We start from the raw sequence: 18850 nt of genomic DNA on the forward strand, positions 1-18850 counted from the left end.
ACACACACACACACACACACACACACCCATCATTAGAGAGTCAATGGACCTTACCCAATTCTGGAAATTAACCAGATGCTTTGCCTGCTTGGACCTGGTGCTTTCTACTGACTCACTTGAACCTGATAAAATTGGTTCCTCATCCCCCACATTCTCCTTTCCTGACCCTGAATATGTGCTACAATTTAAATTTACACATACACTCCAACAATCATTGCTCAGCATTTTCCCCAACTAAACCTGCAGCATCCATTTTTTTTCCTGTTGTTACTATTTTCAATGATAATGGGAAAATTCTATGTAGTAGTACTACTTAATATGCAGGGATGGAAGGTGGGATAAAATGATCTTCGTCTCTTCCTGGGAGCTGGGAGAAACATGTTTCCTTCTACCCTGACCTTCCCCACCCCGACCCAGTTAGAAAGTGAATCCTGCCTTCCGTCTCCCATTTTCTTACAACCTGAGCAGCTGATGGCTCCACCTCTTTCACGGGTTGAAGAAGCATGAATTACAAAGGTGCAATGGCTACAAGAGTACCCAGCTGGCTGTGTGTAGTGTTCACCTCTTCAGTGCAGAGCTGGATACACCTACAGTTAATGGAATTAGTACACAATCTCTGATTTGCAAGAATGAGGAGACATCCTACTCATTCTTAGAAAGTTAAAAAGCTTAACTCTCCGTCCCCAAACAAGCAATAAAAGGAAATTAGACTGAGAAGATGGGAAAGTGAGGCAGTTAAATCTTCCAGGATCATTTATCAACTCCAACAACCAAGCATCATAACTTTATCTAACTTTAGCTCCATAACCTTGACAAAAATCACAATAACACTGTAAAAGGCTAAAAACAAAACAAAACAAAACAAAAACTACTTAAACTTAGTGTTATCTCTCTCCCTTGTTAACCTGAAACTAAACATTTTATCCCACTTCAAAGATAATGTTTAAATAACAAATACGTATCTAAATTAAAATTCCAGTGATTTTTAAATTTAAAAATCATAGGGTGCTTTTTATACTTATTATAAGGAAAACATTTTCTAGCCTCTGCAGGAAGATGATAATACTATTTTTAATTATATAGGACATTTTACAAAAACTCAAAATATTTTTGAAATAGTAAAGTCTCTGATATCCCTGGGAGGTAGGTGAATATGATTATACCCAATTGTCTAATGGGTAATCTGAGGCACGAAGGTTAAACGATATTCCCCCTAGTCATTCAAGAATAACACTTGTGAATTCCAACTGCCTGGCAAGTTTTGCTATCAGGTAACACTACCAGGAGCTTCTGCTTTTTCCTTTTAAGCCACTAGTCTCTTCTTTCCAATTAGAATGTATTGAAAAGGGGGCACTTACTAGGTATATTAGTACTGGGTTTGAGGGATGGTTCAACTTGGTCTCCCTTAACATGTCTATTTGTTTTCAACAAGAAATCAATGAATCTCAGATACTGAAAATTATGTTATTTTGCTCAAGGGAGAAATCTAAATAACAATAAAATCAGATTAAGCCAAATGTAATTATCTAGCAAATAAAAAGCAAATGGAAAATCTCTCAAGAATGCTATAGATTATATGAATGTTTTCCTCAGCATCTGAAGTCTTTCTACTTCTGAGTTTATTAACCTTTTAACAGATAGATATGCAGCTATATGATTTCTTCAAAAATCATTTTCCAGAAGAAAATATGATACATTTTTAACATTGCAAGTTGCTAACTTCCTTCTAAACTTATTTAGATACCATATCATGGTTCTAACACTAGCCTTCTCACGTTTAATCTAGCGCACCTTACCAATGTGACTTGTAAGGTACTCTTGTTATTCCAATGCTTTCTCCTGTATTACTTATGCCAAGATTAAAGAGCAAAGAAAAGTGGGTTACATCCAAGAATAGTCAATGATTCACTAAGTTTATTTTACTTATAGTAACTGACGTGTGTGTGTGTTGTTACTGTCAACTTCTACAAGCAGATATTCAAAGGGCAAAGATGGCCTCTTGTGAAAAGATACTTCTCTTTTCTTTCTTTTTTTTTTTTTTTTTTTTTTTTTAATTTGAGACGGAGTCTTGCTCTGTCACCCAGGCTGGAGTGCAGTGGCATGATCTCAGTTCACTGCAACTTCTGCCTCCCGGGTTCACGTCATTCTCCTGCCTCAGCCTCCCGAGTAGCTGGGACTACAGGCGCCTGCCACCACGCCCGGCTAATTTTTTGTATTTTTAGTAAAGACGGGGTTTCACCGTATTAGCCAGGATGGTCTCGATCTCCTGACATCGTGATCTGCCCGCCTCGGCCCCCTAAAGAGCCGGGATTACAGGTGTGAGCCACCGCGCCAGGCCGAAAAGATACTTTTCTAATCCACCCACTTTAATCAACTAAAAGCAATGGAATAAACAAGGCAGAAGTTCTGCAAACATTGAAAGGGGAGTATTTGGAAAGGATGCAATGGTACAGCAGCTCCTAGTTTTATATATATGTAATGTACGTATCTTACATATATATCCATATACATAGAAAGAAAAGGAAGAGGGTTACAGCATGACATGACGTTGGCAAGTGTGAGATTCTTCCTCCTCAATCCCCTGACTTATCAGTCTGTACTTTAAGATAATCTGACAACAGTTTCAAAAGAGGGGAAAAAAGAAAGAAAAAAGGCACTTAACAAAGACAAAGGCCTGAATTGAGCATGTTTTAGAGGAGTAATATAAGCATTTTACCAGAGCTAAGAAATGATTTACAAAGAGTTAAACTTTTCCCCTTAAAATTTTATAAAATAAAATTGCATAACATGTTTGTGATCAGTCATTTATCTACTACTGCACTTTTCTTCTGCTTCATTATTACAAACACAAAAGCCCCCCCAAAAGCAAAAAACAACAATCATACATGCACAACAGAAAGTAAAAGTGCCCTTTTGAGAACATTAGGTCAGCAGAATTACAGTGCTGAAGCACAGGACAGTTCTCAAGTTTGGCCTGATTATAGATTTTTCTCATTCTTCTATTTCCAACTTTAAAAAAACAAAACAAAAAACAAAAAAACAAACAAATTCCACACCTAAATAATAAAAACAACATAGGGACCAGTGTGCTTTTATGGTACACTCCTAAAATAAAGTATCCTAATTCTATACATGAGTCAAATTAGAGGACAGAACATCCTAGAAATAAAGAACTGTAAATTAGATTAAAGTCAACCAATACAGGCAAAGTTCATTTTACAAATGTAGCAGCAAATATGATAGATCACTGGAGTTCTAAGAGATGATCCCAAAGGACACAGAGTTCTCATAACCAATGGCAGTTTGAATAACAGTAGAATTTTTGTTTCAGAAAATGTCTTGAACCAAGTATAGGTGGAAAGGGGTGTGGGAGAGGGCAACCAGAGGAGAAAGACTAGATTAGAGGTGCCTGCCCTTTCCAACCCTGGGTAGTAAACAATTTAGATCTGCTTTGGGAAAAAAATATCCTGGGTTAAAAATCATGTCCAATAAGTTGTTTTCAACCAGGTGTCAAACCCACAGTATTCCAACACATATGTGCCCGGTTCTTCCCCTTACCTTCGTGATTCAATAAACCCTATTCAATGTCCATGATATGAACAATGTAATTTGGGCTAACAACATCCATCAGAGGGGTGGTGGGCACGAAAGAATGCACTATCACCATCTTCCAATTCCCGCAAAGTATTAGAATTTTATGACTACGAATTAGCCTCATTTCCTTTCCCAAAACCTTTTCCTTCAGGCTGTTTTGAAATCATGATTTCATTTACCCTCCGACCTCAAAAGCATACAAGAATTATAATTGACTTATAGTGGAAATTATTGCTTGCATTTATTCTGGATGCTCTGAATGAGCTTGACACTTTGCTCCCAGTCTCCAACTGAGGCTCAGCACAGCTATCTCCAAGGACAACTCTGCTGACTGTTATTGCTTGTGAATACTGAGGATTAACTTGTATGTACAGTAACAGCTTATATATCAGTGAAGGCAATTTAAAATATAAAACAGTTGAAAACAAACAGCTTAATCTTCCTGAATCAAGAATCCCGATGAGTGGGATATAATCATGTGTGCTGATTATTTTTGCATTTGGATGTTGCTAATGCTCTTCAGAAATACACGTTGCTCTATAGATATCCTTTCCAATGACTCACCATTTTAAAAAATAACATAATTTGATTTTTAAGTGCAAAAATACAGTATGAGTCACAAGTCTCTGTGCTAAAAAATAACCAATTTATATGTTTGTTTTTAGTAATAAAAACGGTAAAGACAGGTGACCATAAAGTATGGGCACCTTTTTCAATGTTATGATCTAGAAAAGAAATAGATTAGTATTTACATGTAGAAACTCTCTGATCATACTTTATCTATACAGAAATACAAGGATGTTTGACGGATTCATACAACATAAAAGAGGGGTCCTGACTGAAATGAATGTAAGTTGTCAGTGCAGATGGGGGTTTAAAGTAGGGATCTGACAGCAGTCCTCAAGGAATCAAGACTAAAGAGAACATAGAAGAATCTCCATATTATATTCTTGGAGCCAAGGGCCTTCAGATATTTTTACTGGTTAGTATAAAACGTTACAGGGAAAAGAACTGATTATCCTGTTCTTTTCTAATGATGAGAGTCACCAGGGATCTTCACATGGCATGATTCAGAATTGATGGTTTTAAGAAATTCAAATGATTTTTTGACTCAAACTAGTCATTTATATGAATATATGTGTGTATGTGTATATATATACACATACACACATACATACAAGTATTCCGGAAGAGAGATTAATATGCACTTTGACTTCTCTTGTGGTATGAGAAGTAAAACAAGTTACCTTCCCAAAGGAAAATCTCATCACTTCCCCTAGTATTAAGCAAAGACCTTTTTATTCAATTTTCATAAAAGCAAGAGGTCCACTACATCTGAAAAAGTAAAAAAATTGGGCAAGCTTCCCTAACTGAAACCAAGCAAATCTTCATCAGACATACTGAATTCAAGTCAAACCTCTCTGCGACATCCTTCCAGTATCCTTCCAAAATATCTACTGGGGTTCATACTATATCCATATTTGTTTTATTGATAAACTAAATTCTTAGAGTCAAGAAATTATATTAGTGATTCCTTTGAAATAATCCTTTCCCTTTACTGTAACAAGTTCTTGGAACTAAAGTTTTCAGTTATTTATTAACTTTTTTGCTAGGAAGCAAGCCAATGTGACTTTGAAGTCAAAATATAGGCATACAGATCTAAACAGATCTGTGGTTATTTATTCACAGTCCTGTAGGATATCTGGGACTTTTGCGTATAAAAGAAAAAGGGCCTGGTTAATACTCTTAATTGAGTAATCTAATGGTATAGGGTAATGTGTAATAAACACATATGCAAGAAATGTTGCCACTACCAGTCTATTGATTTTTTTAGGTTAGTGTGTCATTATAAATGGATCAAGCTTATACCATTTAGAGTTTACACCATTCTCTGATATAGTTTGAAAATACAGAGCTTAAAAAACTAGAATAATACAGCAAAAAAAAAAAAAAAAAAAAAATCAAATCAAATGCATCCAAGGAGAACCATAAATTTTTCCCTTAACATCCTGTGTTGAATATGCTATTTGCATAAGGAAGCTATAATAACTAAGGAGTCTTATTTTCTGCAGATTTACTCACATATCAATACACTGAGTAAATATTAGTAAAGCTTTAGGATCTCAAATGCTCCAAACAATTTCACTACACTGGATACAAGGAGTAAAAATACATTGTGACTGTGATCCTAATGTGATTCCTCCCTTTAAAATACCATCTTAAAAATTCGAAAACTATATTCATGCCATTTGAATGACCAATGAAGAAACATAGTGTACACTTCTACCTGTTTATACCAATAGCTAATAATCACCTGAAGGACCACTAGCTAAAAGAACAGAAGGAGAAGTTGTGAAGTTAGATGAATTGGGGAAACTTAAGAGTTTATGTTGCTGCAAGGGCTAATAGCAGCAAAGCAATAACCCTGTAAAGATCCCCGTTTCTCAAGAGAAAAATGTGAACACAGTCACATTTTAACATCAAGAATGGAAATAAGAATTAACCAGTCAATACTACATGCACAAATCACCTGAAGAAAAGAGTTAAGTACCTGCTTCTGAATGGAAGATGAAATTGACCCTTTTACAAAAAGGGGACATCTAGGTTTCATCTCTTAAGAGCAACAGGCTCAACTTCCTGATTTTTAAAAATCTAGATGATTTAATAATATATATCACTGTGCTAAAATAACTTTCCTGAAGGATCTTTAGTCCACTGATTTAGGGGAGTTGCTACACACTGGAGAAGATTCAAGTTTGTTCAGGATTTTTGAGGGTATGGTATTTCTTCAGCTACTGTATATCGGAGATAGAATCACTATTGTTATTATTTTTTGTGGCAAATTTGCTACACAGTCCACTCAAATAGACATGATCATTATTCCTGACAAACTGGCCTAATTCCAGTTTTTAATGCCTTTTATTAGCAATTATGTCTATTAAGTGTTCAGATCCAACCCCCAGGATGGATGGAGTTTACCCAAATTCTCTTGACTTCCTTCTTCCTCCCCCGGGAAAAATCAAATTTGTATTTCTGTGGGTTTGACAACTGAGTCTCTTTCAAGTCTATTAATACGGTAACTTTGTCATTCGTTAGAAGAGACCAAAGGTCACTAACTTTGCACAAAAGCATTTCTTCCTCCTGCACCTGGCTTTGCTCAAGTAATGTTTTCTTTTCTTTTTCCTCCTCACCACAGTGCTTGGGACGAGAGAATGTAAACATCGACAGAAACAGCAGCCCTATGACCACATAAGTACTTTCCCATCAGGTAGATTCCATCAGTCAACTAAACATTTCGTCTCCTTTGCTTGCTGAGCAGTCACTGAGATTTCCGTGGCAATTTAGTGTCCCCTTTACTTTGGCCTCCATCTGAGAAAAAGAGATATTAAATTGGTATGGGTCCATATGTTAAAAAAACCAGGTAAGAAAAACAAAGCAAAAAGAACAATTAACTTTTATCTTTTGTGGATGACATCTCTGAAAAGATATAACTTTTAATATCTTGCATGCCATATAGCATTATAGAGGTTGATAAAACATCATGGAGATAAAAACTCAAGAAAAATGATCCTCTTCTTTCAAATGACTGTGGTTTTCAGTGTTCTATAAATACCATTTCAATAAGTTTTTATTATTTACGTCCCAGCCAATTGTGTCAAATGCTGTAAGAGGGTTATAAAGGAACCAGAAGACACAATTCCTACCTCAGAGGGACCCACTACATCTTTCAATTCCTTTAGAAGACAGGTCAACTTCATTTTTTTTTTGTAAGTGAAATAAAATTTCAACCTGGGACACAGCATTTCATAATTCCTGATTGTGTAAACAAATGTAGCAAACTTTTAATCTGTAGTGAAAAACATTCAGCTGAGTCTGTGTGCTCATTCTAACCTAGCTTTAAGTGACAGGAAAGTCTGCTAATGGGACAATGCTCTTTCTTTTCTTTTTTTTGAGACGGCGTCTTAGTCTGTTGCTCAGGCTGGAGTACAATGGCGCGATCTCGGCTCACTGCAACCTCTGCCTCCCAGGTTCAAGCAATTCTCCTATCTCAGCCTCCCGAGTAGCTGGGATTACAGGTGCGCACCACCATGCCCGGCTAATTTTTGTACTTTTAGTAGAGACGGGGTTTCACCATGTTAGTCAGGCTGGTTTCAAACTCCTGACCTCATGATCCGCCCACCTCGGCCTCCCAAAGTGCTGGGATTACAGGCGTGAGCCACCACGCCCGACTGTTTCTTTTTTAAAGAGAGAGTCTTGCTGTGTTTTCCAGGCTGGAGTGCAGTGGCTATGCACAGATACGATCATAGCGCCCCACAGCCTCAAATTCCTGGGCTCAAGCGACCCTCTTGCCTTAGCCTTCTAAGTAGTGGGACTACTGGTGTGTGCCACTAGACCAGCTCAAAATAATTTCTATTTTTACACACTGCTGTTTAAATGCTTGCAGAAAAACTGTTGATTACTGCATTTAATCCTCAACTAAATTACCTACAAAAACTGGCCAGGAGGAGAGGAAAGGGGGATACCAGGGCAAGGGTAGGGCCCCATGACCTGGAGAGCCAACAGAATATGGAGAAAGTCTCCAACAGGTCATGGTCTTAGCAAGAAAAATGAGGCCTCAAAGACAACCCAGGTCTGACAGCAAAGGACAGGGAAAGGAAACCTTTTATTCTGAGGGAAGAGGCATGAATGGCAGAAATACACAGGTAAAAAGGAACAAATTTGACCAGGGTTTGGCAAACTACAGCTCATAGGCCAAATCTGGTTCCCTGCTTGCTTTTGTATGTAAAGTTTTATTTACAGTCATACTCATTTGTTTAAATACTTCTTATGGCTGTTTTTCACTACAATGGTCAGTTGAGTAGTGGCGACAGAGACCATATGGACTGCAAAGCCTAAGATATTTACTATTTGGCCCTTTACAGAAAAATTTTACTGAGCTTTTACATTACATAAAATTAATTAACATTAATTGAGCTCTTCCTATGCACCAGGTGCCATGCTAGAAGCTTTAAATCAACTATTTTTTATTAAATTCTCATATGAAGTCCTTAAAAACATTTGTTGTCTCCAGTTTACAAGCAAGAGAAAGTGATGTTCAAACAAGTTAAACCTATTCAAACTGGCAGTTCTGTAATTCAAAAAATCCAAGTCTGATACTCAAGTTCAGTGACTTATACTTTAAAATGGGTCTTAAGGGAAAAATTTTAAACTCTTTTTTTTTTTGGAGACAGACTCTCACTCTGTCACCCAGACTGGAGTGTAGTGGCATAATCAGAGCTCACCGCAGCCTCGACCTCCCAGCTACAGGTGATCCTCCCACCTCAGCCTGCCGGGTAGCTGGGACTACAGGGGCACACTACAATGCCCAGAAAATTTTTTGTAGAGACAGCATTTCACCATGTTGACCAGGCTGGTCTCGAACTCCTGGACTCAAGCCACCTGCCTGCTTGGCTTCCCAAAATGCTGGGATTACAGGCATGAGCTACCAAGGCTGGTTGAAAAATTTTAAACTTTTTAACTTTAGTTATTTGGAAAATACTGACAGTCATCTTTCCTTTCTCCCTCTGGAATAGCAGTGCTGCATTGATAAACAAGATAGTTCGTGTAAGAGCGAACACTGGGGTCTTTTTGAGCCATGAGAATCCTGTTTGTTTAATTCCTTGCAGGTGGCCACATACATGCCAATCTGCTCATGAGTACACTACCCTCAGCTGGATTCATTATACCAAACAGTTGTCTACACCCAGGGAGGAACTGCTTTAGTCACAGGGCAATTCTCTTTAGATATTTAAACTAGTCAGAGTTCAGGAAGATTGGGATTGTTGACATTTGTGCCACGACTCTCTGTTACCCATTTTACATAACTGTGGTTTTATGCTCATTCTCAAGGGTAAGACTGGGACAGCTCACCACTTAGTTCTTTCGGAGGATTAATGGCAATCTGTTGCCTCAAGATTGCTCCTCAGTTCCCATCTCTGCACTGTGGTTAATGTAAACTGGTTCAAAAATCATTTTGATTCAGTGGCCAAAAAAAAAAAAAAAAAAAAAAGTGAGGCCTAGTCAACTTTCAAAGTTAAGCGGGCAGCTGAGCAGTTATTTCTGCTTAAAAGATCCTGAAAATGGGCTTCAGAACGATATCAGCGTCTATGGAGGTCAACTGCTGGGGAAAACGAGAAGCTGGAGCCCAGTGTGTTTGGCACACTGCCTAATCTGACTGCCTAATATCAGATTTCAGAGTGATCTGGCTGCCTACAAGGACATAATGCATACAGCTTGGATCATATTAATGTTTATTTTCTGAGACAGTCTTACTCTGTTGCCCAGGCTGGAGTGCAGTGGCGTGATCTCGGCTCACCGCAACCTCCACCTCCCGGGTTCAAGCAATTCTCCTGCCTCAGCCTCCCGAGTAGCTGGGACTACAGGCATGTGCCACCAGGCCCAGGTAACTTTTGTATTTTTAGTAGAGATGGGGTTTCACCATATTGGCTAGGCTGGTCTTGAAACTCCCAACCTCAAGTGACCTGCCCACCTTGGCCTCCCAAAGTGCTGGGATTACAAGAGCGAGCCACTGTGCCTGGCAGGATCATATTAATTTCATCTCTGCTAAAATGCCAAGATATTTAATGACTAAGAATATAGGTCATGGAGTCAGACTTCCTGGGTGTGAATCTCAGATCAAGCATTTGTTATCTGGGCAAGTTGTGTATTATCTTGGGCAAGTTGCTTAGCTCTTTGATTCAGTTTCGTGATCTGTAAAATGGAGACCGTCATCTAAGGACTAAGCTATCCATGTAAGCTGTCACAAGACTATGTGGCATTTAGTAAGCTTTCAATAAATGTAAACAACTATCATTACTGTACATAAGTTTTAACCATCTAATGAATCCTCTCATTAGTCATCATTTCCACATAATAAACACCTTCAAAAAGGCTTTTAGGTTACAGAAGATCTCGTTTACCTATTTCCTTCCTCTTAAAAGGAATTTGTTGCTAATGAGGAATGAGGATTCAGTCTATGAAAATTTCCATTTTCCAGCCTTTGTGATTCAGTTCACAATGTTTTCAGAAAAGTATAATCCATATCTACAAGCCTATACAAATAAGAACGAGAGGAAGAAGGAGACGGCATTCTCACCGTGAAATGCTTGCTGTGAGTGTGCAGGCAGAGGTGAGTGGGAAAGCGCTGCTGCATGCTGGGCTCCTCCTGGCTGTAAACCCTTGAGTAAATCTGAGAGGAAAACAGACTTGTCAGTCATCTTTAAATCCAGATTGGAGCCCTTTTAGTTCAAAAATGAAAACTGATTTATGTAATGCCGGCACAGCACCTGACTTTGAAGGCCTTCTAAAACTAGAGCACGTTTTTAAAAATTTACTTATTTTAATGTATGTGTATGCACATAACCCAACACAATTGACTTCCTCTTAAAAATTTCATTAAGATGGAAATGTGGTATAGATAGCTTAAAAACTGTATATAAAACCCCAGTGTCCAATAATTTTACTTACTATATATACATATAAACTGCATTTCTTAAGAAAAAACTATAATCTTCATTAACTCCAACTGGACTACTCTTAATTAGAATAAATTTATAAGGTTTCCTGTTCTGTCAAGCTAGACAGCCCAAGCAAATAGAAGAGCCCCACTTACTCTGAGTTAGGCTATGGTGGAAAGCGGCTGAGGTAGATCCCGAGGTGGTTGTCACTCCAGCTGTGTCCGTTCCAAAGCCAAATATCTCCAAGGGAAATGGGAAGGGCATGGTCACTGGAACAAGGCCACCCAGCATCCCAAAAGGAGTCACATTTTGATTTGTTACAGACAAAGGTGATGTCATGAGAGTCAGAGGTGAGGCATTAGCCAATAATGATGCTCCTGCTGTGGACTGTGCAGAAACCAGGGGTCAAAATACGTAAGAAATAAAGTAATCCAAATTGATTTATTTTCTATAATATCCTCACAGATGCAAGACTATGCCTTACATCTGCTCTGACAGAAACGTTGTGAGACAGGCTCTTCATTACCACTGTAGTTTCCTCAGACGCTGTTATTTTAGTGGCACTTATATGAACACTCACGCACTCTCTCAATCTACTAATTCCCAACCTTACACTTGCACTCCTCCACTTTTGCCTCCTAGCCCAAATACCTGAACCATGAGTAAACAATCCCGTGCAATTTTGGCTGGGTCTCTGAAAATGCTCACTTTACTATTTGTCTCATCATCTTTCCTGCAGCGGCTGCTCTAGACTGCTGCTTTCAGGGCCCTATCCAGTATCCTTTACTGTCATCACATCAGCTTAGAGACCAGGCCGAGGCATTCTTCCTCGCCATGAGCCTCACCTGCCCTTCTCCAAAGCTAACCACCTGACTTACACCATGAATTCTCACCGTATATAACTTTCTTGTACAAATATCTAGTACTGCACCTTTTCCATGTTTCCTCTGCCTTCTCAGATACAGAAACTTACTATTTCTTTTTATAACCACACCGTTATTCTAGCTCTTCCTCGACTCCTAGCCACTATCTAATTTGTCTTCCTTTTATTATCAAACAGAATGACAGACTTCAGTTTCCTTAGTTCTAGTCACTTAACTCCTGAAAGCGATTTTCACTTTATTACTTTTCTGAAATTACACTCCTTAAGGTAAAAGATAAACTGGACAGTGTTTTCACACTCCCCTACCTGGGCTTTGACGCCATGTTTACGAATAAAAACACTGAAATCAGAAATATGCTAACATATTTGGACTGCAGGGAGGACTTTAAAAAAATAAAATAAATAAGAAATATGCTGACCTGGATGGGCTTTCACAGAGAACTTACTTAAATATATTCCCCCTGCCCAAACTCCGCCCCCTTTTTGAGACAGGGTCTCCTGTTGCCCACGCTGGAGTATAGCAGTGCAATCACAGCTAACTGCCACCTCAAACCTCCTGGAGGCTCAAGTGATCCTCTCACCTCAGCCTCCCGAGTAGCTAAGACTACAGGCACATGCCACCATACCTGGCTAACATTTTTTGTATTTATTATACACGGGGTTTCACCATGTTGCCCAGGCTGGGCTCGAACTCCTACGCTCAAGCGATCTCCTCACTGCCTGTGCCTCCCAAAGTGCTAGAATTATAACGTGAGCCAGAACGCCTGGCAAATATCTTCCTATACCTAGTTTAATTCTTTCAACAGTTTTCTACACAACAATTACATTTTTTCCATTTTGATTTTTTTTTAAAAAGATTATTATTTTTTGAGAGACGGGGTTTCATTCTGTTCCCCAGGCTAGAGAGCAGTGGCACAATTGTAGCTCACGGCAGACTCAAACTCCTGGGTGCAAGTGATCCTCCCACCTCAGCCTCCCAAGTAGCTGGGACTACAGGTGTGTGCCACCAGACCCAGCTAACTTTTTAAAATGTTTTTGTAGAGACGGTGTCTACGTTGCTCAGGTTAGCCTCGAACTCCTGGGCTCCAGCAATCCTCACACCTAGGCCTTCCAAAGCACTGAGATTACAGGCATGAGCCACCATGCCTGGCCAACATTGTTCTTTCCTATGTGCACTTACTTACCAACAGGGAGTTGATACAATCAAATTTTCTCATTATCATATGTTATCTATTATAGTTTCTGTCATTCTGAGATTTCTTTTGTAGTCTTATTTTACCAAATCCAAATTTTCCTGGTCAAAACTTTAACTTTTTTTTTTTGTTTTCCTTGTTTTTTTTTTTGAGACGGGAGTCTCACTCTGTTGCCCAGGCTGCAGTGTAGTGCTGCAATCTTGGCTCACTGCAACCTCCACCTCCTGGGTTCAAGCAATTCTCCTGCCTCGGCCTCCTGAGTAGCTGGGACTACAGGCATGTGCCACCATGCCCAGCTAATTTTTGTATTTTTAGTAGAGATGGGGTTTCACCATGTTGGCCAGGATGGTCTCGAACTCCTGTGCTCAAGTGATCTGCCTGCCTTGGCCTCCCAAAGTGCTGGGATTATAGGCATGAGCCACCGTGTCCCACTAAATCTAAATTTGATCAGGAAAATGGAATTTGTTGACTATTTTAAAAATAATAAATGTTAGCTCTTTCCAGTTTTATGTGTATCAATAAGCATTATTAATTACGGACTTATTATTTTAAAAATCTTGGTCCTTTTGCTGCTGGTGGGGTATTTCTTAATGTATAAGAAAAATGCAGACAATCTTTCCACACACACACACCACGTAACATTACATATATTTGTACACTTAAGAGGTTATGCCACTGCTGAACAAACAAATGAAGAATATCCACAAGCGGCCTTCTTTCTGGTTCTTTAACTGCCTCCCTCCCCTGTTCTCCTTTATTTGTTAATAAAAATAACAAATTTTACAACTGAAATTTATATCCGTAGTTCTGGCCTCTCATCTGTTTCCATCCTGTATATCTGAGAGTTAACTGAATAATTCCGCTTGAATATCTAGCACCAACTTGACATATCCAAAGCTGAAATCATCTTCTCCAATGGGTTCCCCCATCTTCTGTCAACTGCTTTCACCAAGGAATTCCATTCTTTCCAGTCACTTAGGCTTGAAATCTTAGTTTTCAAGTATCATAAAATGATGACATTATAGTCAACAAACCCATTCTTTTTTGCCAAAATTTTCTCTTACACGTAAGTACAAACCTTCACCACTCCATGTTTGAACCTGACAGTTTTTATTTGCCAGTCTTTTCCTGTACTGTGCCAACCACGATATACAAAGTGAGTGCATTTAGGAAAAAAATTTCCAAGTTAGAGATAATAGTATCTTAATGCAACCAGGATAGAAAAGATCCCGCATCAACTTAAAAATGAACCAGTGTTGGCCAGTGCAGTGGCTCACGCCTGTAATCCTAGCACTTTGGGAGGCCAAGGTGGGTGGATCATGAGATCAGGAATTCGAGACCAGCCTGACTAACATGGTGGTCTCTACTAACTCTGTCTCTACTAAAAATACGAAATTACAATAATTAATTCAATACAAAAATTAGCCAGGTGTGGTGGCACATGTCTGTAGTCCCAGCTACTCAGGAGGCTGAGGCAGGAGAACCGCTTGAACCTGGGAGGCGGAGGTTGCGGTGAGCCGAGATTGCGCCACTGTACTCTAGCCTGCACGACACAGCAAGATCCTATCTCGGGAAAAAAATAAAATTAACCAGAGTTGCTTCTTCTTTTAATCATAATTCTACTGCAGTCTTGGAATGATAAAGAGTCTCCAAGGCTGTGTGCCCCATCTGGAGTTCCCTAGTGAGGAACATTAAATACTGTTAATAAAAGGAATCTTTTAAAGCTTTTCTGGAGGAGTGCAATTGAAGCATTAAAATAGATGCAAAATGAGGGCCAGTCACTATGGCTCACTCCTATTACCTCAGCACTTTGGGAGGCTGAGGTGGGTGAATCACCTGAGGCCAGGAATTCAAGACCAGCCTGGCCAACATGGTGAAACACCGTCTCTACTAAAAATACAAAAATAAGCCGGGCATGGTGGCGCTTGCCTGTAATCCCAGGTACTCAGGAGGCTGAGGCAGGAGAAGTGCTTGAACCCTGGAGGCAGAGGCTGCAGTGAGCCAAGACCACGCCACTGCACTCCAGCCTGGGCAACAGAGCGAGACCCTGTCTCAAAAAAAAAAAAAAAAAAGCAAGATGTAAATTAGGCAGGGCAATTTCCAAAATTAAATAACTCAAATATAGCAATAAAAAAGTGATACTATGCCATAACTGCCTAACATTTTACACTTTCAAGTAACTTCTATATCCACTTTGTTTATAAATATAAATGGAAGCATCAGATATCTAAATGTGACATGGGTATTTGCAAATCTCTCTAACCTAAAAGATGGAGACCTTTCAGCAGTGGGGTATTCCAATGTTAACATAATCTGGGATCATGCACAAGAAGTCAGCATGAAGCAGCTAAATAGTTCAGGATTATGCCCCACAGTCAAAAATAGTTTCCGTGACCTCTACATTTTATTCCCAGGGGAAAAAAACATTGAAGGGAAACCTTGCTCTTCCCATAATGGGCATTAATTTTTTTTTTTTTTGAGATGGTGTCTCCCTCTGTTGCCAGGCTGGAGTGCAGTGGCGCGATCTCAGCTCACTGCAACCTCCGACTCCCAGATTCCAGTGATTCTCCTGCCTCAGCCTCCCAAGTAGCTGGGATTACAGGCACATGCCACCACACCCAGCTAATTTTTGCATTTTTAGTAGAGACGGGTTTCCCCATGGTGGCCAGGATGACCTTGCTCTCCTGACCTTGTGATCCACCCACCTCGGCCTCCCAAAGTGTTGGGATTACAGGTGTGACCACTGTGACTGGCTGCAATTAAATTTTTTTTAAACCACATACTCTACTTTGGTGAATGCACTGATCCCCTATTTCCCACAACACTCAGAGTAACCTTTTGAAATGCAAATCAGACCATACCAGTCCCCTGCTTAAGAAACTCCAATAGCTTCCCACTGCACAGAGAATAAAATCCAAAGTCCTTACTGTGGCTCACAAGGTCCTCCATGACATGGTTCTGGTCTCTCTCTGATCTCATCACCTACCACTCTCTCTCCATGGTCCAGCCATGCAGGCCTTCACTTCAGGCTCTTTTCCATCTCAGTGTCTTCATACAAGTGTTCCCTCTGGCCTGAATTATTTTTCCCCTCTTTTCTCCACATGGCTGGCTTCTGCTCATTCAATTCTCAGATCAAATGTTACCTCCTCAAACCTTCTTCACCTTCTTTATGGTGGCAGCAATAACTCTTTATCATATTATCCTACAAATTTTATTTTTTCATAAAACTTGTATTTTTTGCTTGTCTTCCTACATAGACTATATGCTCCATGAGAGCAGGAATGCTGAGTATGCTGTTCATCCCTATTTCCCCAGCACCTAGAAGAGTGCCTGGCACATAGTAAACATTCAATAAACATTTGCTTAATGAATGAATGATGTTTGGAATTATAAAGTGGCAAAGACAAGATTCAAAGAAAATCAGTAAATTGAAGGGTAAGAAACAGGAGGAAACCCCTGTGCGGAAAGTTATTAAATAGAAAGCAAGCAGAGCTAACAACCTGAACCCAGAAGGAGTTTACCTTTTGCCATTTGTTAAAGGACCTGTCATTTTCACTCTGCAAATGAGTAGACACCCACAGATGCCTTTCAGACAGAAGGTGAATGCTTTACACGCATAGATAGGAAATCTGTTTTCAGTACTAGAGAGCTATAGACAGGTTCTAGAGGCCACAAGATAGCTGGTAAGACTTCACTGAGATGCTACGTTAAAACAAAAAGAACTTTAGTTTCGTCAAGGGGCAGAAATGCCCTTAATGAATTATTAAACTTTTCTTCAGTCAAACCAGTAAGACAGAAAAAAGAAAAAAAGATCAGATATGAAGACAGGAACACTTCAGTCTCCAAATCATAAAGCCATTTGGGAGAGGAAGAAAACCAGGAGGGAGTAGCTAGTCTTCAGAAATGCATATTTTGCCAAGTAGCCTCCATGCTGACAAACCAATTATTTGTTAGACAATACAGGGGTTCTTTTGCGATAAAAGATCAAATACAGGAAGATCTTTGGGAACAAAATAGAACTGACAGATTGTAGAGATGACAAAGGATGAAGAAAGATTTAATCTTAAGTTCAAAGAAAATGAAGCAAATGAAAATAAAAAGGAGTTTTTAATTCCAGAAATAACTCCCCAAATTTTTATAAAATTGATAAAATTAAGAGTTTTCCATTTATTATTCTTATTTAAAAACACTAAGAAGAAAATGCTGAAAGGGTTAAAAGTAGTTAACCCTAGGAGGAGGATATGGGGCAGGGAACTACCATTTATGCTATCTTTTCACTTATTCCTTTTATCAAATTAAGAATCTTAACAAGAGTAAATTTTTTAATAAAGATAATATAGACAGTAATGCAGACTAACTCCAATCTTCCACATACTTTTTTTTCATAAGGGAAGGTCTTTATTCATTCATCTCCATATACATTTTAACATATAATCCCTAATATCAATTTGTTTTTATTATTTTATTTCTGATGAAAGTAAATGTACATACATAAAACATCAGTTAATCCTAGATTTCAATTAATGAATTACCAGTTAGCTGAATTTGTTCTACATTAGAATTCTGACATCTAGTCATTCCTATGCCTACATCAGTGGCAGAATGATGATGTGAATATATGTATACTGAATGTACACAATGTATATTGAGTATCAACCCTTAGACTGTATTGAACAGCAGTAAACCTTGACATACAGCAAGGGGAAACTCTTCTCATTAGATGTTGCTGTTCCACATAAATAGGAGGCAGTACAAAGAGTACTTCCTTAGACAACGCAATTCCATAAATCAATAAAAGTTATGTTTTCAAAGAGTATTTAAGAACCTAAGAACTTGCATATCATAAAATGGTATTTTTTTTTTTGGCCAGTTATAAAATGAAATATATAAAACACATTTTATCGAAAAAAGTCTTAAAAAGTACCTACAAAGCGTAAACAGTGTTGGATTAATAGGTGATTTTTATTTTCTTTTTTCTAAATTTGACTTCAATGAACACATATTAATTACTTTCAGGGGAAAAAAAGTTAAAGAATCTAAACCATTAACATAAAGGACAAATCTGAGAAAGTGTCAGAATACAAAGAAGTGGCAGAGAGAGTAAAACAATAACAGAAGATGATATGGAAGACAGAGAGACGAAACATAGGCTGGGTGTGGTGGCTCATGCCTATCATCCCAGCACTTTGGGAGGCCGAGGCAGGCGGATCACTTGAGGTTAGGAGTTTGAGACCAGCCCAGTCAACATGGTGAAACTCCAACTCTACTAAAAATATAAAAGTTAGGCCGAGTGTGGTGGCTCACGCCTGTAATCCCAGCAGTTTGGGAGGCCGAGGTGGGTGGATCACCTGAGGTCAGGAGTTCAAGACCAGCCTGGCCAACATGGCAAAATACTGTCTCTATGCATGGTGGTGGGTGCCTATAATCCCAGCTACTCAGGAGGCTGAGGTAGGGAGAATTGCTTGAACCCCAGAGGTGGAGGTTGCAGTGCGCCGAGATCACACCATTGCACTCCAGCTTGGGCGACAGAGGAGACTTGGTCTCAAAAAATAACAATAAATAAATAAACATACAAAAATTAGCCAGGCATGGTGGCAGGTGCCTGTAATTCCAGCTACTTGGGAGCCTGAGGCAGGAGAATCTCTTGAACCCAAGAAGCGGAGGTTGCAGTGAGCCAAGATTGC

The 18850-nt window shown here is 39.1% G+C and overlaps 1 protein-coding gene across 1 annotated transcript in view; it reads right to left on the bottom strand.

The window, feature by feature from the left end:
• Positions 1–2669: 2669 nt before the first annotated feature.
• The window catches only part of UBN2 (ubinuclein 2), a 79326-nt gene continuing 63145 nt past the window's right edge, over positions 2670–18850 (bottom strand). The window contains exons 17-19 of the mRNA XM_011995502.1: positions 11246–11477; positions 10730–10822; positions 2670–6963 (exon numbers count right to left, since the gene is read on the bottom strand). Coding sequence (XP_011850892.1) covers positions 6914–6963; positions 10730–10822; positions 11246–11477 — 375 coding nt within the window. The 3' untranslated portion in view covers positions 2670–6913. The remainder of the gene's footprint in view (positions 6964–10729; positions 10823–11245; positions 11478–18850) is intronic.

Source organism: Mandrillus leucophaeus, unplaced genomic scaffold (genome assembly GCF_000951045.1).
Source record: "Mandrillus leucophaeus isolate KB7577 unplaced genomic scaffold, Mleu.le_1.0 Scaffold49, whole genome shotgun sequence".
Taxonomy (NCBI): domain Eukaryota; kingdom Metazoa; phylum Chordata; class Mammalia; order Primates; family Cercopithecidae; genus Mandrillus; species Mandrillus leucophaeus.